Here is a 25,795-nt window from a genome sequence, read left to right on the forward strand (position 1 = left end):
GGAAGGGAAGGAGATGCCTACGACGAAAACCCTAAATAGGCGCAAGAAAATCGTAGTCGTCGTGCGTTCCTCTTTCAGTCCATTGCGCAGGCCCGTAGACCGCAAGGAACGAACTGACGCAGCCTTCAGCGCTCCAACGTCCGTTCCTACCGTTCTCCTTGTACCTTTCTTTCTGCCATTGCACGAATGCAATGTCCCTCAAGCATGGTGCACAGAGCTTGCTATTTCGTGCTGCAGTAGGGGAATATGTAAAGCATGGTGCGTAGTTGTTTCCTCCGAGCCGCAGGTGTGATAAGACATGTCAGACAAGTGAACAACACGACGAAGAGACGGAAAGAGAAAGAAGGGGACAAAATAAAGGACGGAAGCAAGCGACGAATCAAGGGAAAGCAGAACGACGGGCTTGCAAAAAAAAAAAAAGAAGAAAGAAAAGAAGACAAGAAAGAAAACAACAAGAAGAAAGAAAGTAGGAAGCGGGTGTGTTTAGAAGAGGAAAACGAAGTCGAATTCATAGTCAGACTGCAGAAGGCGGGATTGTAATGTTATCCTTACTTTCTATTTATAATTCCTTTCTAACCTTCCAAGGTGCACCAATGCTACCTAACAGATGGTAGGATAATCCCGTGTTTCCTTCTTTTGAGCACGTACGAATGTTTATCTCCCTTGGCATATTCCTTGAATTGGGTACGAGTCACAGTTAACCAGTATCATCATCATTCGTGAAGAACCCAACCGGAAGAAGAAAGCGCTGGCGGCTACAGTTTGGAACGTTCTGAACATCTTTTCACAGTGATATCTCAAGTCTCCCGCAATACCCATGCTACTGCTTCGAGCTTTCTGGAGACGAAGTCCCCTGCGTGAGTTGAAAACCTCACTTCTCAACGGCTTCATGGCATGTCACTTAAGGTCCGAGGCAACGAGTTGGTCGGGATCCATGGCGTTCCTTTGCAATTCTAGCCCATATTAATGAGACGCGCTCGCGTCCGTAGCACACTTGCAAATTAAGGCAACCATCGTATAGCGCTGTGGCCGAAGTTTTGAATTTCAGAGAGAAGTCATGCACGAGCACGGCCCACGCAAGGCAGGCGCAGTGGACTATATAACGCGTCATATTCGGACCGGCTGGTGACAATATTACAGCACTGCTCCGGCACGTATACGAAACCGTGGAGTGTTGGTGACATGGAGACAAGATAAAGCTTCCACCCAGAGGGAATGCGCGACGCTCAGTCGAAACGTGCCGTTCGCACCGGTGTCCGATGGTGTACAAATGCTGCACATTCGGTGGGCGCGAGGAGGTTCGGAATTTACTATAGTTAGTTTTTTCGAAAGCGTTCACAAGCATCTTTACTGCGCGCACTTTAGCAGACGGCGGTGGTGATGCGCGTATGTGCTTCTAAAGGATTCGCACGGAGGACTATGGTACTACACGAACTCTCGATGTGTACATATCAAACATGGTGGCCTCAGGGTGAAAATATCGCGGAGTACACGCTGAACGCTTGCAGCTACACAACATTTGTGATGCTGTATTACGGTTAGCAGCTACAGCTGGGCTATAAAAAATGACAGTTTAAGGGCCGGGTCAATTTTGACCAGCATACTCTCCGACGGGCTCTTCAATTTTTGTATATGGGGTTTTTCTGCACACTGCGGCTAAACAGAGCGCGGTCACGTCGTATGGAAATCTCACCGGGGACCTTATGCTCTAGAGAAGAAAGTCGCGCCCGCCGTGGGGCTTTACGCCAAGAAGCAGCCCCATGGTATCATGACAGCGAACATGACGGCGATGGAGGCTGATCATTAGTTACGATTGGAAAGCTTCGGGAACGTACTCCCAAATGTGGGAGCATATTGCATGGTACACATGGCTATTTTTACATGTGTTCATTCACAAACATTTATTCAGTCAGTCTATATATTCTCTACGGGCGTTTTTCGTAAATGTCTGCGTAATGCCTACAGAAAGCCTGTGGTAATATGGCCTTGCGGATTATGGCTATTGATTTTGTACGAATAACCACTTTGTAAATTTGTGGATCACAACTGACTCAATTGATTAAGCCTGGCACTAACTATTGCCTGCAGACAGTCCGTATACACTGCGAAATATATACAGATAGTCTACGAAATATCAACCCAATAGATATTGTGTTGTACTCACACTCACCATATCTTCATATATACGTCTGTATAAAGAAAAATGGATGGTATAGTTGCAGCCTGCGTAGATTCCATAACTAAAAGGACAAGTCGAAAAAAAGCCGAGCAGTCTACGTGATATCTACAGACAGCTTAGGAACTGTCTAAATTCATTTGTACCTATACCTGATGCTCGTGCCTATCACATCGCGTCTCACCATGCATCGATAATCTAGCGCTCTCCCCTGCGGCGCAGTGCAAAGCATCAGGACTCGCCGTCAGCCGACAAGGGGTCTGGAAGACGAGAGACCACGGGACAAGTACCATCTGAGCGTCGACGGCACCGACCTTTCGAAGCTTTACAAGCAGGCGCGGCCGACACTTCCGGATTCCGTGATTCAAGACGTCATAGCATACGTCAACCAAAAGGTGACGGAAGCCTTGTAGTTGCTGTGGAAGCATGTCATTTCGTGGCAGCTATATAATGTTGACGCCATATATGTAATCGGAAGCCCGGGCCTGCAAAGATCATTGCACGTACAGGTCTAGCCACACGGAACTTACTTCCGTCGTATTTATGGCGCCGTCGCGTTGCCGCGTTCGTTTCACGTTGCGCGCTCACGCTGCAATCAGGGCCGCATATCGTAGAAGGTGTTTGTAAGCTTAACCGGCAAATTATTCGGCAAATCGAAGCGCAGGAACATCAGTGTTTCCTGGCGCAGAATTGTCGATTAATCGGCCGATTCCGTACGCTATTCAGCCCTGATTGCACTGCCCTTCCTTCCTTCGTTCCTTCGTTCCTTCCTTCCTTCCTTCCTTCCTTCCTTCCTTCCTTCCTTCGTTCCTTCCTTCCTTCATAAATGAATGAATTAGTTTTGTTTACCAGACAGGTCCTTCGCGAACTCGATCGATTCACTTTCCTCCAACTATCTTCCAAGCTATGTCTAGCTTGGTACAGCGTCTGCCCTTGAAAGGCGATGCCGTAAAGTTCGATTCCCGAACCAGGGCGAATTTTTCTTGCTAAGCTGCTAAAGTTGTCCTACGAATTCATTTGTGCTGCTTTCACGTGCATGCCAACCTTGCCTTTCACACAAGAAAGCGGAGTGTGGTGAAGCCTATAGAATGGGTCACGTGTCCTTGCGCGCAGCTGTCCAAGCGTGAGCTGTGCGTTGACGTGGGCTGTGGGCCCGGCCAGAGCACCGAGCTGTTCTGCCCCTACTTCAAGAACGTGGTAGGCGCCGACATCAGCCATTCGCAGATCGAGGAGGCCAACGCCATGCGGCGGCATGGAAACGTCACCTACATGTGAGCCCTCGTCGTGTTCGATTTCTCACGCGCGAGGTTGCCGATTTCGTACTATGAACACCCACTTAGGTACGACGCATGGAACGCGTTGTTTTGCGTAGCCTAATGAAAAGCAATGGGCAAGACGTTTCGAGATTGACCCCGTTTTGCCACGAACCACGATAAGTATGAGGCAAAACTTCACGTGTCCATTATGAAGCGGTAGGCTTCGTGGCTGTAAACATTAGGGTCCACTACTGACAGGGACAAGGACAACACGCAGATGTATAACTTATAACTAAAAGAAATAATTATGGGGTTTTACGGGCCAAAACCACGATCTGATTATGAGGCACGCCGTAATGGGGGACTCCGCAATAATTTGGACCATAGCACCTGGGGCTCTATAACGTGCACCTAAACCTAAGTACACGGGTGATTTCGCAGCTCGCCCTCATCGAAATGCCGCCGCCGTGGTCGGGATGTATAACATACAACTGCCTTCTTTGTTAAACGCTTATATATGTGATTGCTACATCGTGTGTGTACGGACAGTAAGACGGAGGCCAGGTAAAAGAAAAATACATTCACGCAGAGCAATAATTAAATGGCTATATTAAGACACGGCCTTAAATACACTTTTCATATGTCTTTGTCTGCAGCGATTAGCAAATATTATTGTCGTACCTCGATCTTATACATCGCGCAGTGTATTCAATGCTGATAAACGCAAGGTTTGGGTACGGTTAGTTGGTATTCCATCGTATCAATCTTCACTTACAGCGCATACATAGACGAGGGACAAAAAGGACAACGAAGACAAGCACTTGTCTTCGTCCTTTTTGTCCCTCGTCTATGTATGCGCGGTAAGTGAAAACTGATAAAGGCGCCTATGGACAGCTTCGTTGTCCTCAGTTCTAGCGAGGGGCACGCTGTCGGGTTGCGGAATGCTTACCCTGAAAATGCGAAGGTGATTCCCCTCGCAAGTCGCAGGAAACATAGTCTGGTACCACGTGACAGAGGAAGATAAGCTTCCTGCACTTCTTTGCAACGGCTGTCTCACAGTCCGGTAGGTTCAGGGAACGTGTGACTTGCGTAACCGAAATTCGTCGTGGTATCAGCGGGTAGCAAAAATAAAGTTGTCTCCCCCCCTACCCCCCCCCCCCCCAATTTCCCTATTTCTTTCGCGGCATTCGGAGATTGACCTTGGTGCCAATAATAGTACACCAGAGTCCTTCAGTTCAAGATTGCACTGGGGACTTGACACACTTGCTCTCAAGCCCACAGCGGCTTCTCCGCGGGCGAATGCGGAGAACAATAAGTTGTCGCGCTTAAGTTCATGGCTAGAGCAAGAGAAGAAACTCTTCGTTCGTAAGAGTGTCAACCTTGCGCTAATGTTTGCTGCGTGCATAGGTTATCAACTTGTCCATGGCACCGCCCTTGTGAACTTTACAGCATAACTGTACCGCCCTCTGGCGCAATACATGGGCTGCTTGCTACTTTCGTCGTCCCTCTGCGACAGGGAGGCGCACGCCGAGTGCCTGCCGCTGCGCTCAAACTCGGTCGCGCTGGTGTCGGCGGTGAACGCGATCCAGTGGTTCGACCAGGACGCCTTCTTCTCCGAAGTTCGCCGCGTGCTGGTGGAGAACGGCGTCCTCTTTGCGGCCATGCACCACCTGAGGGCGCTGCTGGAACCCGGCATGGACAACTGGCTCTTCCAGGTATATTGTGAGATGCCACAACTGCGGTAGATCGCGGTGCCCATCCTCATTATAAAATGAAATCAAATTAAGTCAATTTTTACTTTGATCAGTGATCATGGTAAAAATCATAATTGCGCGATGTATGTTCATCAACGAGATCCGATCAAACGTGCGATTGCTTATCTCGAATCAGCTAGACCTGTCACACTTACAGAGAACCTGGTAACCGGTTGTGAGGTGCGCGAGCACCTGCAGCACGTGCCCAACATCTAGCAGGCGATGGTAGGTGCTGGGAGTTCTGGGACTGTTCGTTCCGTAGCCTCATGGACCGAGCATGCGGCATGATGATGCGTAGTCGTGTTGCCGCATGGTCGACCCGTACTTTCTTTCGCGAAAGTAGATGACCAGTTCAGCCGATTGACCACCCTAGACTGTGTGATTCACACAGTGCCAACAAGTTCACAGAACAAGTTTTTAATGTTTCCAACTGGCCCAGTGGTCAAAGCCGGTTTATCCCTTGGATGACAACGTGGAAAGGTGGCTGTATGACCGTTGGAACTCGATGGACTTTGTCTGAAGCTTCAAGGACGATGTGGTTGTTACGCTTAGCCCTACGTTGAACCGGATGGTCTTGAAAACACAGTGCATGAAGTTGAAGCGTAATATGGACGAGCTAAGCTCCAAGAAAAAAGGAAATATGAGGCCAAATCAGAGTAAAATGGGTTACAATAAGGGATCAGATGCTACTACTACATTTCAGTGATATTCTATCGCGTTTTCAGATTTCCCCCTAAAATATAGTTGATAAATTGGTAATGATTGCATAAAAATACTGCATCATTTGGGTGAGGTTGGCACGCAAAGAAATCAGGAGTAACTCGCCGACTTAAGAGGTGCCTAGGTAGCGAGGATGCATTGTTTGCGCATATTATTACGCCATCTATACCACTTTCATCGACAGCCACATTTCCTGTGACCGCGGCAGTTGTAATGCTTCATCTGTCTATAACTTCTTGCAAGTTGGTGACGGCTACATGATTGAGACTGCTGGGCAAGGAACGCATAGCTAAGATATCTGTATCTGCTTTATTGTATGTTCTTTCAGCTCTTGTATCCAACGCCCGCTACGGGTTGTCTCCGACCGCAGTTTTAAATCAGCCCTTGTGACTGCGTGTTTTGAAATTTTCTCATCTAGATATAACTGTCTTATGTATATTTACTAAAGCTTTTGGATGTCGCGATCTTAATGTTACAAAGTGATCACGTAAAGAGTACCACCCGACGCACACTGCGTTGGATGCCACATCAGGCAGCTTCTGGCATCCTCGCGTAATGGAAGTAAAGGGTGCCGAGAAGAAACGGTAGGAGGAGCTGTGAGTTACGGCGTAGTACATGGAAGAAGGGATGCACACGGAAGCGTCTAAGCGCTGCTACAGCAACTGTTTTGAACTGCCTCCGGTATCGGCAGGAAACACGAATTGACGTGGTCTTGGAGGCCACCGTTTCGTCATACCGCAGTTGTTCGGCCATATTTTTGCCGTCAGAAACTAGGAACGTGTGCGCGAGCTCAAGTGCATCACAATATCCGAGACAATTCTGCTTTCCGTCAGATTCGCAGCTGAGCAGAGCAAAATTAGAAACACTCTTCGGCTGTACAATTACTAATGCAACTAATACTAAGGCGGCACGCGCCTTTAAGTGCCCATAGGCACTGTTCCCAAATAATTGGTGACGGTCAAGTGTATAGAAATCATTGACTATAGTAGGCTGTAAGCGACGACATCAAGACCATAAAGCTTTTCTGGTGTGCAGCTGAGAAAAGAGAAGTTCTCGGACTACTTGCTGTCCCGCCATATGTACTGGGATGACGGCTATGGCAGCATCGAGGTCCCCTTCAAGGGCGTACGAAGGTGAGAGCGAAAGCGCCTGTGTTTCTACTCACGACAAAGATCTGGTGTATCGTCTGGATAACAGTGGGTGCGTCGAAAGCGCTCTCACATTGTGTTTGTAGAGTCTCGTATTTAGCAGTATTTAGCATTAACCAGTCTCCCATAACTCGTGTACACATAGCCCCCCCCCCCCCCCTTCGCCCTCTTCTCGCTACAGCGTCAGCTCACTTAGAGCAATAAAAAGCAAAACTTGAAGCTCATGCTTTTGCCGTACCGCAGGTGGGGTTGACGCAAATGGTCACTCGTTGAAGTCATGCTCACTCGTTGACGTCATGGTCACAATTTTTTGAACACAGATATTCGTCCTTGAATCTAGACAACGTCCTAATCTCAAGACCGGCCCACTGAATGCAAAAGTATTTAATGTCTACGAAAGTAGTTTAGGAAGCGCGTTCGCAGCCGCGAAATTTTTGACTAGATGTTTGGAGCCAGCTACGGATGAGCGCGTATAAAAGTATTCTTGTAAGCTTCACGGAAAATACTTAACGTACCCTCCCCCCCCCCCCCTCAACAAACAACAATAATAAAAAAGTTTGATGCTGAGCTCTAGGCAAAGCCTACACGTAAAGTGTCAGAGTTGAAGTAAGTTATCTTATATACGCTATACGCATGCACGTTTAGGCTCGTTAGCGACTAATTCGGTGGATTAGTTTTGCAGTTTACGCCGATCCTATTCAGACGATATGGCTTCAGCCGAAAGTACCGTGGACGCCCATCTAATTCTGTTCCATCTCGCGCGCAGGAAAACGATGCTGAGCAAAAGCACCCTGACGGTGTCGGGCGTGATGAGCCACGTCAACACGTGGAGCCTGGCGATCATGATGCGCGAGCAGGAACCGGCAAGGGCCCAGGCCACGCTCGCCGAATTCAGGGACAGGTACGCGCAGGCCTGCATGCGCCTCCATTGAACTCTCCCCAAGTGTTTCTGGTGCAGCGATAGGTGCACGTGATAACGTCTGCGCGAGATTGCGTAGCAGTGTGCGCTATTAGACGCCTAACGGGCAAGGCAGAGAACGTTCGACACTCGTTATATTCAGGCTGCATCTCCAGAGTTACTAGGCTGCTTCCGGTGTGACTTCCGCAAGCTTCTTATCGGCGTGAAAGGCTGCATGCATGCTCACGTTTTTATCATGTTTCTTGTCTTTTCTTGCCGTTACGGCTTCAATGATGTTAAAACGCCTCGTAATGCTCAAGAGAAGTTTTTTCCTCATCTCTACGAACATCGACACTTGGACGTCCGATTCCGGAGGTAATTAGCACTATTGGCAAATTAGGCTTTTGTTCATAAGTACTTATTGGTTCGGCAAATGTTAGGCATAACATTGAAAGGAAGGATGAGAGCGATCTGAATCAGAGAGAAAACGGGGATAGTCAATATTTTAGCCGTGGTTAAGAGAAAAACATTTACGGACGATTACAATACTCCATAATGCGAAACTTGAGCGCCTCATGATTTCGCTGCACCCTCCTTCTCCGACTTCCTCCTCGCGCTCTCTTCGCTATCGCCGTCTTTCATCACCCGCTGCGGTCCGCGTTAGCTCTTTCATCATTCGCTGTGCTCATTTGCTTGGTTACACCGAGGGACGACGCCGACGCGAAACGCAGGAACTGACGCCTGAGAGCTGTGCTCTAAAAGATGGAGCTAGGCAGGAGATGTAATGCGTAGGCCGGATAACTGATGTACCACTAGAGTTACAGAACGGGTATCAAGGGAAGGGAAGCGCAGTCGAGGACGGAAAAAAATTAGGCGGGGTTATGAAATTAGGAAATTTGCAGGCGCAAGTTGGAATCAGTTAGCGCAAGTTAGAGGTAATTGGAAATCTCTGGGAGACGCCTGTGTCCTGTCGGAAATAAAAATAGACTCCTGCTGCTGCTGATGGTGATGATGACGACGACGTGCTAGTTTTATCAGAGCAGCATGTTCGTCTTCGCCGGTCTCCCCTATCTGTTGTGCTGTTATTTGAAGCTTCATTCTTATAGTCTTTTATTAGGCGTGCGAATCGAAGTTATCCGTAACATGCGTCGTATACTGCGTATAAGTATTTCGATAGGGCAGAGACAGGTGTATTAAATCTACATATATAGCGTACATCGTTGTCTGCTTTTGAGGGGACTATACCAAGTCGCATTCAAGTGAAAACAAAGTCAACATTTATTTAACGTTATACAGTAAAGTGTGCTTCATTCGACGCGTCAGGTGTGCATGTATCAATTGAAAAGTATTGTTATTTGTGCTTTGATTTTTTTCAAAACTGGGCTGTAGTTAGCGCTAGAATACAAATTCCGCGTTTAATTTAAAAGTAGGAGGAAGTGAACTTTGAAGGTAGAAATGTTCTAATGTCCGCTAATGTCCGCGGCTTCGGTTGGTTCTGAATTCTAGTCGTTTTGAACCCCATGTTTATTTCTCACTCCACTTGAAAGTGATAAAACAGGCACTTAAGACGAAAATTATAACCGTCCTTCTTGGCGTATAGCCGTAGCCGTGGTAGACGACCCACCATCGGGGTCCTCTTTGTCGAAAGAATGTAAAGCTCGTGCATGCGCCGCCACAGCTGATGCGCATGCGCGCGGCTGTCCTCGCGCGCAGTTTGCTTTCTCGATTCGGGACATGGCGCTAGTGATCGCACGAAACTCTAGCGCGCACCGCGCATCATTCAAAGTGTATACGCTGAATCAAATTGTTTTCAGAATCAGTTCGGTTTTCAGTGCGTGCCTTGTAAATAACGTTTCATGCCGTCGTGCTTCCCGCAGGATCCTATCAAAGATGAAAGATCACCCTGACGAAGACCCAGTGATCAACGTCGCCTTCATGACGTCTTATTTTATGTGCCGGAAGTAATTGTTCCACGGATTCGAGCTTGAATGGCAAAAATACACTCTCAGATTTTTTTTTCATTCTATGGAATACCTACAGAGGCATAGTCAAATTTATTTACGCGGGCATACGCATAAATGTTTACCTATATGCACGAACTGGGGACCATCGTCTTGGTGTGGGCGTAAGAATAATGACAATAAAGTAAAACGTGTGGTAAAAAAAAAGAGAACTATGCAAACATCTTTGGTGACCTGAACTTGTTTACTACTTACAACGCAAAGCAAGCAGCGGCACGCAATGGCGTCACTACAAAGACAATGAACGCGGTGAGACGATGACGCGACACCGCCGCCGCCGCCGACGATTGCGGCGCGATGTCGGCGATACGACAAAGACGATGCTGAAGACGGTGCCATGACGAAGAAGACGGTGACATTTTGTTACTGAAAGCGGGATATTCAGGTGTCCGCATCTATCAGCCTATCTAACAGTGATTTCAAGTGTGCTACTATCGACGAGCAATAAAATATCCCGGCTTTTCAGTGAGCGGAACGAGTACATGTTTCGCTCATTTCGTTTATAGAAAGAATGCTAGAATGCCTCGATAAGCTAGCACAAATGAACGTACGAAGCCTATTCCTTAATTCAATTTAAAATCAAAATTTTTTATCACTATTGCATCGCAACGCGTGCGAAGCGAGGCGCGTGCGAAGCGAGGCGCACGCGACTATAAAAAGCGGCAGCATTCGATCAGTTAACATGTACCCGTCTCGTGCCAAGCAGAATAAACACGTGGCCACCGAGATTGCAACAGTGCGCCTGTTGCGATCACGGAGGTAACGAAAAACCTGAAATATTGCCCACTGTAAAAAATAAAACAAAAGAAACGCCGCTTCGAGCACTGTCACCAACAGTAAAAAATGCCTTTAACTGGGGAATGAAACGGAACCTGTAAAGAGGAGGTACTTTCCTGTGAATCAAGTGTTATTTCATGAAAAACGCCGTGGTTCAACGCGGTTAAACAAAGTTTGACGAGCGATAGCACGGTTTTGCTTCCTTCGGGAAAGGACACAGACACTGCTCGGCGCCGTAAGCAACTGCCACATCTACAATTGCACCACAAGACAACACACAGACGTTGCTCGGCGCGGCAGCAGACGCCAGCGAATTGGCCTTCACGTTGCGTCGCGCTTCGACGCGTCGAAAGCACAAATACGAAGCTACCAGCACTCTGCGCATTTTGTACGCATCGCAGATCACTTTCAAGGTATGAACGCCCACTGTTAAGAACGGCCCGATGACGTGCAAGTTTTGCCTGCCAGTTGCGACAGCAGCGGCAACCGTGTCTCGGAACGCCACCGTTACGCTCTAGCCTCGTCGCCATTGTGACTAAACGGGCTCGGCGGACCAACTATTGTTACTGAGCCTGCGGGAACGTCTACTGAGACCCCTTCCCACGCGCCGACCAAGACGCAAAACAATGGGCAGCCGGCGGGCGCGCTGCGGGGGTCAGCTCGGGGAATAAAATGGCCCTACGGTGCCTGGTCGTCTCCCCTACGGTGCCTCGTCAACTCGCCTACGGTGCCTGGACGGCCGTTTCCGTCACCTGGGTATCGGGGAGGACCGAGTGTTTATAAACAGCTGTTGTGCGGCTGCTCAGGACACTCTCTCTCAAGCAGTCTTGTTAGACTGATGTACTTTCTCAAGCAGTCATGTTAGACTGATGTACTCTCTCTCTCGCAGTCATGCTGGACTGATGTAGATACTGTAAATAAACCCATATTCCTCGTTCTCGTTGAGAAGCAGTCCTTCCCTTCATCAACGTCCTCAGCGTGGATAAGTTGGACGACGGCATGGGCCAGCTACCTTCTAATTCATGCCGGACTCCAATCTTGACAACGGGTTACGAGCGATGGGATTAAGCCCCCAATCCTGACACCACGCGGCGCACGCAGCAGCCGCCGGTAGTGGCAGGCTAGGTCCCAGTTTGACCTTGGCTGATCCCGAAGGTAAAACTTACGGAGCCAGGCATTTTCTTGGGTTTGTACCTGGAGTAGTAGACCTATCGCTCTAAAAGGCAATCTTCATTATCCTCCCCTGATCGCCCTCTGCGATACGCCGACTGAATCTAAGTTCCTTCTCTCCAGTGTGCTTAGGTGTGCAAGGAGGACATTTAGGCATCCTACTTCTCTGGACCACGCCCGCCCGATCTCGTTATTGATTTCTTGACACGAGCCCTGCAGCTTTGTCTGCACTACAAGGAGCTTACGAGGCGGAGTCCACACGATTGCGCATTGCACACACTTCGCTTAAATTGTACGTAGATCGCTAAACGAAGTCAACATAATTCTAATATTCTTGTCCCGCATTGTGCACACAGGCGGACGAAAGTAGGGATAGCAGTTTTATCTCCCTTGTTCAGCACATGTAAAAATGGCCTTGCCGCTATTGTCCGAAGATCTGTTGTGCCGTGGCTGACGAGGCAAAGACAGAAACACTGTCGTCTGTCACGTCTGCCCCGGAGCAAAGCACCATTCCCTGCTCCTGCCACGCCTTCGCTCGCACTTCGGGTAGGCTCGACCACTGCCTTCGATGCAGCTGCGGTGCGGCACTGCAAAGCACGCACTGCAGTGACAGGTCGCCTCCGAATTGAAAGCGTAAATGACAGCGGGGTCACGGCAGATTTCACAAATGAAGACTTTTGCCACACACAGGTTGCAGTCTAGAACGTGGCCGCGGGCATTTGATCGTCTTCTCTATAGAGTCCGCTGCAGAGTACCCGGCGACACGTACAGGAGGACAAAGGTGGAGTGCAGGGAAATGTGCTCGTACATGTGTTCCCTAGGCCAGATGAGCTTCCGCAGTGCACTGGACACCGCTTCGAGAACATGTCTGATGGTAAGGCCGCAGGAAACCCAGCTGCGAGCGAAGAGCTCCCGTTGCAGCCAGCTCGGGAACAGCACCGAACAGCAAGGGTTCGGTAGACTTAGGTCTAGCAAAGGCTCGGCTTCGTACTTCTTCACCAGCTCTTTAGCCTCACGGATAAATGGGTGCTTGCGGAGTTGTGAATAATGCAGGCGGGGAACACATTCGACAAATTGCCGCTACACTCCGGACAGCACCAGTAGCCGTCGTAAGAGTACACAGAGCTTGCACCGTAGATCCTGCTAATGGGACAGTTACAGCCTCTACAGGCTTATCGCTGCTGGTCGAGGCCTTTCTCTTGCCAAATGTGGCCCATCAACGAGAGCACCTGGTTTGTCCGAACGTCAGGTTGCCTTTCTGTCAGAACCACCTCGTATTCTGCCAAGTCATTAAAGGAATCTGCACTGTAACGCTGGTCTTCAGCCTTTCCATTTGCATTGCATGGTGCAGCCTAAAATGCAAGTACAAATAAGTGTGTATCGTCAACACAGGATGTTGCAGTAAAAACGTTTTCAGCTAATGCAAAGGTACATGTTAAAGAGGCATGACACCGAAGGCATGTCGATCATAATCTTTATTGTATTAGGTATCCTCGTGCGTTCAAGAACACGTTGGCAACATTTAGCGCCTTTGAGCCAGCACGTAATTCTGAATTCTTAAATCACACTCGAATGGCATAACAATCGAGCAACACTAGCACGTTCGCGAGCCGTGACGTCACAAGCTGCATGTTTTCCAAGCGAGCACGCACACGGCGGCGAAGAATCCGCGTTTCAGCTGCGCGCGCATGCGGGAACCTTCTGCTTTGTTCAGCTTGTCATTGGAATTGTTCAACTTGCCGCTGCTGAAACAATGACAGCGTGGCGCCTATATATATATATATATATGTATATATATGAACGAGAAGAAAGGGGGTTAATTAACCGAGGGGCCCGATTTTTATCAGTCATATCATGAGAAGCCAACAAACACTGACACCAAGGACAACATAGGGGAAATTAGTTGTGCTTAATAAATGGAATGAAGAAACGATAAATTAATGGAAATTACATGTGAAGGTTGTGGGTTCGGTTCCCACTAGCGGCAAGTTGTTTTTACATCCACTTTAATTTCCATTAATTTATCGTTTCTTCATTCCATTTGTTAAGCACAACTAATTTCCCCTATGTTGTCCTTGGTGTCAGTGTTTGTCGGCTTCTCATGATATATATATATATATATATATATATATATATATATATATATATATATATATATATATATATATATATATATATATATATATATATATATATATATATATATATATATATATAACGTTGTGGGGTGCCAGACCAAACGGAGCAAGGAGTGCTCCGTATCGTTCTTCAGTTTCCCCAATGAGGCCGTCAATTACTGTAAGGCTTGGGAGATGAACGCGGGCAGGAAGGAGTGGCGCTCACCTAACAGTTTTTTCGTTGTTGTTGTTCTCGGAGCACTTCACGCCGGACAGCTACAACGAGGATTTGCGCCTGCTCGCCGAGTTTGGGACATACCGTGAAAAAGCTCAGGCTGCGGCCAGACGCGATGCCGACCGTGTTCGCGCTCCGACCCATCCTGCCAGAACGTCAGCCTTGCTATTTTTTTTATCGTTATCGGGTGCAATAAAGCAAGTTCAAGTAAAGGTTCAGCCAAAAAAGTTCATCACGCAAAATCCTTGCGGCGCGGAGACATGTGCACGGCCATTTGTTTGCATGTGCCGCACGCAACTACAGAGGAGAGAAAAAGAAACAAAGCTGGGAACGCGCGGCAGCTTCACAAAATCGTAAATTTCTTGAGTGTGGATCCCACAGACACGCATGCATGGAATGCATGCCATTAAACAATTTACGCGCTTAACAATTTGCATTGTGCGAAGTAGCGCCGGACTTCGCGTTTCCCGTGAACGACTGGCCAAGCAGCGCTCCCTTACAAAAATTTTTTATAGAAAGTCCATAGACAGTCTATAGACATTTGCCTATGAAGTCTCTAGGCTGTCTAAAGACATTTCTTTAGACTAGTCTATAGACAGTCTATAGACTTATGGCCATACAGTTTTTATAGACTAGTCTATAAAAAGTCTGAGTCTATAGACTATCTACACATTGTCTATAGACAGTCTATAGACTTATGGCCATACTTTTTATAGACTAGTATATAAAAAGTCTGAGTCTATAGACTGTCTATAGACTGTCTATAGACTTATGGGCATACACTTTTTATAGTATAGTCTATCAAAAGTCTGAGTCTATGGACTGTCTATAGACTTATGGCCATACACTTTTTATAGACTAGTCTATAAAAAGTTTGAGTCTACAGACTCTCTATAGAGTGCCTGTGGATTAATTAAAATTCATGCTTGTAGACAGTTGTCTGCAGAACGTCTATGGACAAGTGTATAGGCTTACAGTTCTACTTTTGTAGACTGAAGTCTATATAATGTCTATAGACATTCTATAGACTTCAGTCTACAAAAAGAGAACTTTATAATCCGATACACTTTTTTCTATGACATTCTGCAGGCATTTGCCAACAAACATGTATTTCCATTAATATATAGACAGTCTATAGACACAGACATTTCATAGACAAGTCTACAAAGAGTGTATAAGGCCATAACACCATAGCTATCGGCTATCTACAAGTTCGTTTACATTATTTTTACATGTGGTAGCAAAAACATTTGAATGTATTTATGCATGTGCACCTGTTGCTTTTCATCTGCACTTATGCATTAATGTTGGTAGAATAATAATGCTCCTGAACCAACTGTACTTTCATATATGTTGCATAAACAGAAAGAATTTGGTGCTGAATCATGCAGTGCAAAAAATAAAACAAATGCACCGGCAATGGATTAACTGTTTTTATTGCACGATATAATAGATGAATTCCTTAAAATGCATGTCTTATGCTATTATGGAAACAGACGAAATATTTACTTTCCCTTGGCAAGCATGGTGGACTGGCTGGCCTTGACCTTTGTGTCATTAGTCCCAAAGGTTCTGCAGGTGTATGCTGCTAATAAGTAGATGCAGCAATATGAGGCAAAAGTAACAAGTGTGTATTCTTTGTATGTTCATTGAGCAGCTTAATATATTTGCTCAAACCATCTAAGTCAATACTTAATGGGGTTTAACTATGACTAAGGGATGCTTGTCAATGCAAATCAGTACCTTTATACAATGTTTTATTTTATGGTATGGTGAACAATTAAACAGTCTCAACTGCTCCTCGTGCCAGCAACAGTATGTTCCCTTTTATGACAAATTCATATATGATGCATTAATGTACTTATCCCAAACGATCTCTATACTTATTGCTGAAACGTTACCCAGTTGGACTGTCTGTACATTTTTTGGCTGGTAGTTAAGTATGCCCGTGCAGAGGGATATGCTCAGAAGACGTGACTGGAGTATTCACAGTATCATGCCAAAGATTGTAATTTATATTGCTTAATACACATTTAAAAGTCTTTCTCGTACTCATAAATGAATGGGTCATTGGCCATAAATTCAACAGAAGGCAGATGGATTGATTGTATTGATATGGTCACTTAGTTTCTTACAGGTAATGAGGCCGCTTGGGCATGCTAACAGGTTTCCAAGTTAGGTATACCACATGAGCACCCGAAATACCAGACGAGCACTTTGTGTCATGGCACAACAGATATGCACCTCCTAGGCAACAGAACTGATAGTATAGTTCGAATGAATTCTATCACAGTAGATTATTTAGGTGCTTTCAAAGATGAAATCTTTTTCTAGGGTTTCGAGGTTCAGGACTCTTAGCACAAAAAAAAAAATGAGTAAGAAATGCCTTGTCAGTATGCCTGACGTTTTCTGTTTCAATAAGTGGAACCAATTTCCCTCAACTTTTTATGAGGTGAAACGTTTTAAAAATATATTTAACAGAGAGATTCTCTAGAAACTTTGTATGACATATAACAAGACAGCATACCTGTGTGGCCATTTTATAATTTCCGGATTTTTTTCCAAGCCTTCCCTGGCTGTTTTCATTAAAATTTTGTGGCAATCTATGACGCCCGCAGCTTAAGTGCAATAAAAAAAATATTGTGGTTTAATGCTTGCCAAGTACTGCCAGTCCATAATATTTAGATAAAACGAATAACACGTCAGTCACTTGACATGCAGAATTAGAATAAACTCACTTGAATCCATTGTTTAATAAAGCTGAGAAGGGCTTGGGCAAGTTCGTAATTGATGGCCACACGCTCGAGAATTCAGTGCGAGTACAATAGGCATTTTGCGAGCGTCTAGCATTGTATGGCCTGGAGCTTTTGTTGTGGCCACCTGTGTGTATCTACTACGATGCGTGTTGCCTACCATCGCGTCGCTTGATGCCAAGTTGTTTCGGAAACGCGCGGTCGCCCGTGTATTTGTGTTATTAAAGTGCACCAAATAATGCCCGGGTAAGGGGGAATGCTTGGAAATCGGATGTTCCCTTCGTACTTTATGGGATAAGTCGGGTATTTTCTACGGCACGTATGCAAAAGCGAATTGCTTTTGTTTTTTTTTAATGCCACCAATTCACCACTTTCACACGTTTCGCCTCTACACGTAGCATTCCTATTGTGTCTAAATACCAAAATTACACATGCCTGTAATTCTTTTTTCAGCTCACGCCGTCTGACGGAGTGTCGTACGGGATCTACTACTAATGCTTACCTGATGCCTTAATGTTGGATGAATGCACTAAATGCCCGGAACGAGCATTTATGTAGAGCAAAGTAAGCATTTCCTCATTTCAGGAGGTGTCTCAATCGCGAAATGCACCTCCGCCGTGGGTCGGCCCGGCATTGCACTATCTTCGGGATCGGCCCACCTATGGGGAGTGCTTAACGCCTGCTTCGCCTCCGCCGCGGGTGGGACCGGAATTGCAGTATCTTCGGAATCGGCGCATTGAGTTTTTTTATTTACACGCGGACACGATAGTAGGGAAACTAGACAACAGCTTCGCTGTAAAAAAAAAAAAAAGGACCCTTCGATCAGCGCAGCCGGCGTAACGCGTGCCAGCTATAGCGTTCAAAACGTGCGATTCACAAACTGGAAGTGTGCTTCAGGTATAAACGCACAAACAAGCTTGAGGATCGCGCAACGAGCAATGGTCCGAAGAATGCAAGCCATAACGTAAAGAGACAGAACGAGAGTGGTTTCGATCACAGATCAAACGGGTATAGCCGATATTCTAATTGACATTAAGAGAAAGAAATGGCGCTGGGCAGGTCATATAATTCGTAGGTTAGATAACCGGTGGACCGTAAGATTTACAGAGTGGGCGCCAACAGTAGGGAATTCAGCGCTGTCGAGGACGACAGAAGACTAGGTGATGATGATGAAAATTGAAAGTTCGCGGGCGCTAGTTGGAATCGGCTGGCGCAGGACAGGGGTACTGGAGATCGCAGGAAGAGGCCTTCGTCCTGCATTGGACATAAAATAGGCTGACGATGTTGATGATGATTCGAGTTGCAGCTTGTAGCATGAAAATTATTAGTTTGGACTCTATGATCGCATACGTATATTTGTATGCAAAAGGGTAGTTCTTAAGTGACACGAGTAAACCAGCGACACCAAGCTTTTACTGGAAACTATAGCCTTAAATGAAACACGGCTTTGCATCACAGCGGTCACTATACATTTAGCGTAAGGTGACTTTTTCTTTTCTGGAGTACGCTCAGGAGCCAAGTTCTTGCTTGTCACAAGGAAGTGCAGACGAGGATTAACTCGATGATGCTGCTCTTAAGTTGAAGTTTGTGCTGCTCACAAGCGACCAGCCCGGAAGCCTTGAGCTGGAAAAAGGAAGAAAAATCTGCCAGCTGCAGTGCAGCAGCCGTTTTCTTGTGAACTACAGCCGCTGTTCTTGAAGCTGAATTTTATTCTGCTATGTGCCTGTCTATATTTGTCGTCATACATGGGAAAACGTCTTCAAGCTTCTCACACAGAATCGCTTTGTCGACCTTCTTTCAACAGTTTCACTTCCTCACTTACAAACTCGTTCTTCACTTGTTCAAAAAGCTTCATTTTCATTCACACCCTCTTTGCTTGAAGCGCGGGTTCAAGTTCGGATCAATTATTTTAACCACTGGCATCCCGTCGAAGTCTTGCTTTTTCTTCCGCTGGAGCGCGCTGTAACATGAAAGGAATGGTTTCACTCATTAGACGCACCTGCACCCTCGGGATCTGCACAATACGCTCAATGAAATACCACTCGAAGTGGCGTTCGTGCGCGACTAATATGGTTTGAACATTTTGTCAGCACGGAGATGCGCAAGCTCACGTTCTTCGGAAATTTCTGGGTCTCGTGGCGTCGAAATCAGTGACCTTTTAGCCCGTAGCTTGCGTGATTGTAGCCCAACTTATTATACAACGCAAAGTAAGGTGCGTCCCTCAAGCTAGTTTTCTTCGGCGCCGGGGCACTTTCACTCTGTCTCGACGCCTAAAAGTCCTTCTTATTCACTAACATCACCCACAGCTTTCACTTCGATCCTTACACTTCCAAGTAAACTAGAGGAACTCGTAAGTTATCGTGACACGTGAGCGTAGTGCACCGTGCCGTCAGCTTGTTGACAGACGATATAGATGACCGCATTTGAAAATTACTCCTTGCAGCATGAAAAAGCACACTTTGATGCACTCTCCCAACATAACGTAAATATTTGATGTTTTAGTGTGAAAACCAAATGTTTTAAATATAACATGCGCGCAATAACAACATACTGAGGCTGTGTTCCAATATTCGCAGGAAATCGCAAAATAGACGGGTAAGTGGACACCACGCATCTTAAGTCTGGTTCCCCTTCTCACGAAAACGTCAAAGTAGACAGCTTTGCGAAAAGAGCTTCGAAGTCAAGAACGATGGAGGCTACTTTCCTGTCCAAACAAGATGGCGGCTGAGCACGACTCTTGGAAACTCGACGGGAAGCTCGTTTGCACAAGAAAAGGCAACAAGGCTCTTCTACGGCCTTAATGTAAATCACAGTGTTTTTAATAGGTTCGCAGGCGGGAAAGACTAAGATACAGAAATAATATATGCCTTTTTCAACTTTTTCTGTCGCGTTAAAGTGGCGTCACGTCGCAGATAAGTCTTCCATGCGTATTCAAAGTAGTTCGAAACGCGTTCAATTACTTGGCCTAGAAGCTGTCTCGGCTGTCTGCTTGGCTGTCTAGGCATAGAGTGTCTCCGGTGCTGGCCTGACTTGGAACACAACCTCAGTAGCAGACGACGCACACCTCGCGACAGGTCTCTTACTGCAGCGCCATTCCTGCTGTCATGACGCGGAGAAGCAGTGAATTACGCCAGTCGGCACACCTGCCATTCTAGCCAGCGTATCTGGAGCCAATACGGCAATAAACGGCGGCTATGCTCCAACCTCACATGGTGCGGTGGCTAATTTTGTAGCAGACGATGGCTAGGTCCCGTACGGCACATGACGTCACACATGGCATGGTAATATGGCATCGGCGCCGGAGGGCAGAGCTTAGAGCCGGCGAGTTCCAGCTCATATTTTGGACAGAAATGTGCTTTTACTGCCCAGTTTTACCCGCAAGCGTAACTGGCCAGCTCTTCAAATCGGCGGTGTTTGTCTGAGGCCGCGAAGTAAGCGAACGAGGAAGGCGCCTGGAGGTGAAGGAAATCGTGCGTCGGGGATATTGAGAACGATTGTACTGCACGTGGTAAGGTACCACCACCTAGAGGAAAGTGTAGGTAACGTTGAACGAAGTGAACCAGGTGCAGCAGCACCAACGAGGCAACGCACTGAAAGCTAGATGGGACAACGCTACGGCCGACGCCGTCCGCGTTCACATCGAACGCGCATAGTGTCCGTCATAGGGAGCCTACATGCAAGCGCTGTTCTAGGGTGGTGACAACACCAAAATTTTGACCGTTATTATACAGTTTTAGTACTGTGTAGGCTGCGTGCGTAAGATCACTACGTTCTGCAAAGTGCGCAGGTGCAGAACACGACACGAACATTACGTGATGCGTGCACTCCTGCGATTCTTGCGCTCGTACGTGGAGAACCTTGCATGCTGCTCTCGTGGTTCTCGTTTGTTCGAGAGAGCGCGAGACAAAAAGTGTTTCGTTTGGCGGCGTTAAAGGCGACCAGCGGAAGGCTGTACTTTTCAATGGCCTACGATTTGACTTTGCTGCTTGATGTGAACGCGCAGAACCCATTCCAGGATCCTGCACGGGGAAATCCATAGCAAAAAATATGAACTTTGTTTTGCTCGGCCGATGGTTCGACGCACTGGCGGACGCAGCCAACGTGCTCCGACGCGCCCGGCGTCCAACGAAGCCCGCCCGCTTACGTACACCCGCGAGAAAAAGTACACGGACCACAGGGTCGCCGAAAAAACAAAATTTCTTCCTGAATAACACACACAAACGGAAACTCACGACTGCAATAGAAAACTCCTAATGTCGAGTTTGGAATGGAGCCTAATTTCAAGTTGCATTCACAGACAGAGGAGAGAAAGTCAGCTTTATCGCGCAATCTTTGGGGTCCGTATACTTTTGCTCAGGGGTGTACAAAGGCGTTTACCAGTAACCCCTGACATGACACGCGCTGCTACGTTCCGCAAAGCGCTTGAGTGCTGCGTGCGTATCGTCATGGCGTAGTACTAAAATTGTATTTGTACCGCCAAAGTCAGTGAGTAGCCATTTTGGTCGCCAGTCTCGATCGAAGTCGCGGCGCATCCCGGTTTTTATTTTTATTTTTTGTAGTCACGCTCTGTTGTAGCCACGTTAGCGCGCGATTTATTATTTTTTTTTTAGTTTTCTACTAATGCGCGCACCAAACCTGCATACGTATTTAATATACTAAATGCCTTTTACATTTAACACATCAAACTTCTTTTTTTCTATAGCATATCGTGCGACACGTATACAGCAACAAGTTATAAGGCACGGTGGCGTGCTCATGGCAGTGTTATCTCACGCCAAGAATTGTAACTGCATTAAGCATTGTCGTTGCCTTCCACTTGTGCGTAATATGTAAAAGCTGTTTTTCAAAGTGTGTTGTAATAAAGACTGCTTACTAAGACGTAGACGTGCCGTGTACTGCGCTCAGGCACGCTATGTGTCTCTTATTGCTGAAGCCAAAGTTTACATTGAAAAATTAATTAGTTTTACGTCACCGATGATTGCGGGAAACGTGGTCTGTCGGCTGGTCTTTCGCTATTTTGTCGCCCACATCTTAAAATTTGTCGGAAAGTTTAACCCGCCAATTTAGCTGGCGGGGCGGCAAGTACCCTCACAAAGGCTGCCACCACACTAAAACAGCGCTTGCGTGCCGGCTCCCTAGTCCGTGACTACCGCCAGCGCCTCTCACGGAGTCGACTGTAGCTTGCACCATATATATATATAGCAGTAGGCAGCAGCATCAACGAGGACGCATGGAAAGATGAGACAGCTATACTGAGGCCAAGCTTCGCGGAGGAAGGAAGATAGGCGGAGACGCGCGGGGTTGACCTTTTCTGACAGTTACTACGGGTTGTGTGAGCGCTATGGAGGTACCGGGTTCGTCTCGGGATCGAGCGGCCGAGTGGCCAAGCGAGAAGGACGGAGCAGCAACGGAAGCGGTGGCAGACCGAGCACGAGTCGACCGACCTCGAGGTTTTCGCCCGGTTCGGAAGCCCGGTGCAGTGTCTTGCGCGGAACAGAATGCCCGGTTTCATGCGGGCGCCACAAAATATTTGGATTTCACCAATAACCTATTTAGGTACGTGTGCAGTGTGTGTGATCTTCTCTGACATCTGCGAGGCATCGTTCCCGTCCACCAGGCGTGGGCTTCCGTACTAAGTAAGAGTTTTCGAGGCGGCGACGACGTCACAAATGCGCCTGCAGCGCACTACTTGCGTGTAATTGCTATCGCGATTATATAGCAATGCCACACTTACGCTTACGCGTAACCAGAGTTCATTAAGTTAAACGACACTCATCTTTCTACACGTGTACAGCCATAATAGACCCCCTACTAGAATTTCTCCCGGTAAACAGCAAATTTTGGGTGACCGTGTCATGCCCCCTTCAATTGAACGTTAAAATGAAAACTCTTATGAAGGCACAATATACATGAAACGATTTTTCCAAGATAGTGAGGTTGACAGACACTTCAGGCAGACATTTCTTTCTTGCCCACTGCTCCATGCCGGTGACAGATTTCACACATATATGAATGGTGTGCGGGATCTGTGAGGGACCAGACCCCACAGCGGGTGCACTGAAAATATAGTGCCTTCCAAAAATAAACTGTAGACAATGGTAGACCTTACCTGGCTTTCTGTGCATGGTATAATGGCCGACGTTATGAGGTCCCTCATCACTGGCGTTCCCTGCACATGGTTGATGTTCCGTGTGTAGATCAGCAGCAGGGAGTCGTAGCTCTGCTGTTCGAGGTCATCCGAGCCGTCCGACTCATCGGCAGTCGGAGCTGGCGAAGCCGCGTCTTCGTATTCTTCTACGAACGGAAAACACCAGCCCTGGGTTGGGTCCAGCACATTTCCGAAGGACCTCCGTGATTTGTGGGGGAACTTTTCCAGCTCGTCGAAGTCCGATGCCGGCGACCCGGAGACGTCGCATCAGGGTTCGTCTTGCTCGAGAAAGAGCTTCGTCGCACGGTGCTGTACAACGCTTAGCTATGCACCCTCCATCGCGATGTAGACGGTGATCCCAAGGCATAAAATTTTGCAGACGAGTTTTCATTTTGTCTCCGTGGCTTAAATTATAATCAAAATAATTTAGCGATTACCGTGGAGGTGAAGTCCACGGCATCTCGGATGGCGTGGTTCACTAGCTCGCGAGCTTCTGTGGTGAGATTCAGGAGTGTTTTACAGCTATTTACATACGAGGGCATGGCATCACAGATACTTGAAAAATAAGTGGCCATTATGTCACCCACGTTCACTTCATCCTTTGACAGCCTCGCTCCCGAGGCTCGTTGTAACTTTTTTGGTATATCTGTTCAGGACATTCCAAGCCAAATTAGGGAGGGCCAGCTTGCTAATTAGATCGTCGAGTCTTTCACTGAAAACCGCGTTCGCAGTTTTGATGACATATCTTAAGACTCCATGCGTACCACACGTACCTGTAGTCCCCGCGTTACTGCTGAACGATCCGTCTGTCTGAGTGCTCTTGTGTTGCACACTCTGGCTAGTGCTGCTCAGGACGCTGTCGATGCTCCTCTCGATGTTTCTTTGCTTACTAGCATCGGAGGGTGGCCACTGCGTGAACTGTCTCTTTGGTGGTCGGCGATCGTCATCTTCGACGTTTCTTTCGACTTCTGTTTCCTGCTTATCAGCCTCGTCGAGGCGTCTTTTGGTCGGCTCCGGTCCAAGCTGGAATGACATGTTCACGCTTCCGTTGACGCAAAAAACATCGGGCACTTCAAGCGGCATCCTTTATCTTCGTAGGAGCCTACTTGGATTCACGACGGTGCTTGACGTTGGCCGTCTTCAAGAGCTGACGCAACGCAAGCTTCTTTGCCCGCCGCGTGTCGCTTCCTCGTCGCGTGCACGGTCTCGTTCCTCGTGCAGCACGAAGACGGGGTGTGTTCCAATTCTCGCCAGCAGCGGAGGCAGTCTACGTAGACAGCTAAAGAGACAGCTGTCACAGCTTCGAAGCCATATTATTGAACGCGTTTCTAACCATCTGGAGGAGGAGGAGGAAGTAAACTTTATTGCCCTAGAAAGAGTAATTCAGCGGTCGGGCCGGATGTCTTCATCTTCTATTGGTTGATGCCTATCTCCGGCCTGCATGGTTGACGCCCCTATTCCACGGCACCACTGAGCGTGGCTACTCGTCGGGCATGATCCACCAGCCTCCGTGGGAGGTTAGGGTCGCCGCTGGAGAGCACGCTCTCCCACTGCTCCGCACTCGGATTTTCTATTTTGTGGAATGCCTTATTCGTATTGCACCCCCATGTGATGTGATAAAGTGTGGGTATTGCGCCACACCACGGACATGTGTCTCTGTATTGACCTGGGAACATTTTGTATAGTTTATGTAAATTTGGGAAAGTTCCTGTCTGCAGCTTTCGCCAGTAACCTTCCTGTTCTTGAGTGAGTGTATTGTGAGGCGGGGGATATTTGATCCTCGTCCCTCTATGGTAATTTAGTATGTCAGAGTACGTTGGGATCACTGTCATGAAGCCCTCAGGATCTCTGTTTAGGTCCGCTCGGTTTGTATGCTCGCGAGCGATCCTATCTACCCTTTGGTTGCCCTCAATCTCAGTGTGCCCCGGTACATCTGGAAGACGCTTCTGCATCGTGACGCCACCTCGCGGGGACAAGAAAACGTTGAGAAAAGCACATATTTCTGTATTATAGGGCTTTGCACCTGTGGACCTATGAAAAGCACGATGTAACCTACATTAAGGACGTAGGGTAGCGTGTCTACGTTTTTTTGTGTGCAGACAACCTTCCTGTCGGCTTTCCAGCCGCCCTGCTCAACCACCATCTTGTTTGGACAGGAATAATGTTACGGCTGTGTTCCAGTACTCGCCGTAGACGGCAAAGTAGACGCCTAAGCGCATAGCGGCCACTTTAAGTGTCGTTCCAATTCTCACGGAGACGTCAAAGTAGACAGCGTCGCGAAAACAGCATCGATGTCAAAAACGATGCAGGCTACTTTGCTGTCCGAACAAGATTGCGGCTGAGCAGGTCGGTTGGAAACACGACGGGAAGTTCGTTTACGCACAAGAAAACAGAGACACGCTTTCTTATGCGCCTAACGTAAGTCACGTGGTGCTTTTCCGGGATTCGCCGGCGCAAGGACTTGAAATACAGAAATAACGCGTACATTTTTTCAACATTTCTTCGTCGCCGTTAGGTGGCGTCGCGTCGCAGAAGTGTCTTCCAGACGGCGCGAAACGCGTTCTGTTACTTGACCTCGAAGCTGTTCCGGCGGTCTCCATAGCTGTCTACGTAGACTGTTTC

General features: G+C 47.4%; 1 protein-coding gene and 1 pseudogene across 1 annotated transcript; one reads left to right on the forward strand and one right to left on the reverse strand.

The window, feature by feature from the left end:
• The first annotated feature begins 473 nt into the window (after nucleotides 1-473).
• On the forward strand, nucleotides 474-10,138 carry LOC142575383 (putative methyltransferase DDB_G0268948). The gene is made up of 7 exons (XM_075684717.1): nucleotides 474-857; nucleotides 2,399-2,571; nucleotides 3,290-3,447; nucleotides 4,949-5,147; nucleotides 6,942-7,039; nucleotides 7,821-7,955; nucleotides 9,830-10,138. The coding sequence occupies exons 1-7, from the start codon at nucleotides 818-820 to the stop codon at nucleotides 9,915-9,917; spliced, it is 891 nt and encodes a 296-aa protein (XP_075540832.1). The 5' UTR covers nucleotides 474-817; the 3' UTR covers nucleotides 9,918-10,138.
• A 2,185-nt stretch (nucleotides 10,139-12,323) lies between these two features.
• Nucleotides 12,324-24,256, reverse strand: LOC142574470 (pleckstrin homology domain-containing family M member 3-like; annotated as a pseudogene).
• Between the last annotated feature and the right edge of the window lie 1,539 nt (nucleotides 24,257-25,795).

This window comes from Dermacentor variabilis, chromosome 3 (assembly GCF_050947875.1).
Source record: "Dermacentor variabilis isolate Ectoservices chromosome 3, ASM5094787v1, whole genome shotgun sequence".
NCBI classification, from domain to species: Eukaryota; Metazoa; Arthropoda; class Arachnida; order Ixodida; family Ixodidae; genus Dermacentor; species Dermacentor variabilis.

Excerpts from the sequence above, each read along its gene's own strand:
- LOC142575383 (XM_075684717.1), top strand. The coding sequence starts at position 818 with ATGCTACTGCTTCGAGCTTTCTGGAGACGAAGTCCCCTGC. Across the intron at positions 858-2,398 it reads CTGGAGACGAAGTCCCCTGC|TGCAAAGCATCAGGACTCGC; the intron begins GTGAGTTGAAAA and ends CCTGCGGCGCAG. Across the intron at positions 2,572-3,289 it reads TAGCATACGTCAACCAAAAG|CTGTCCAAGCGTGAGCTGTG; the intron begins GTGACGGAAGCC and ends CCTTGCGCGCAG.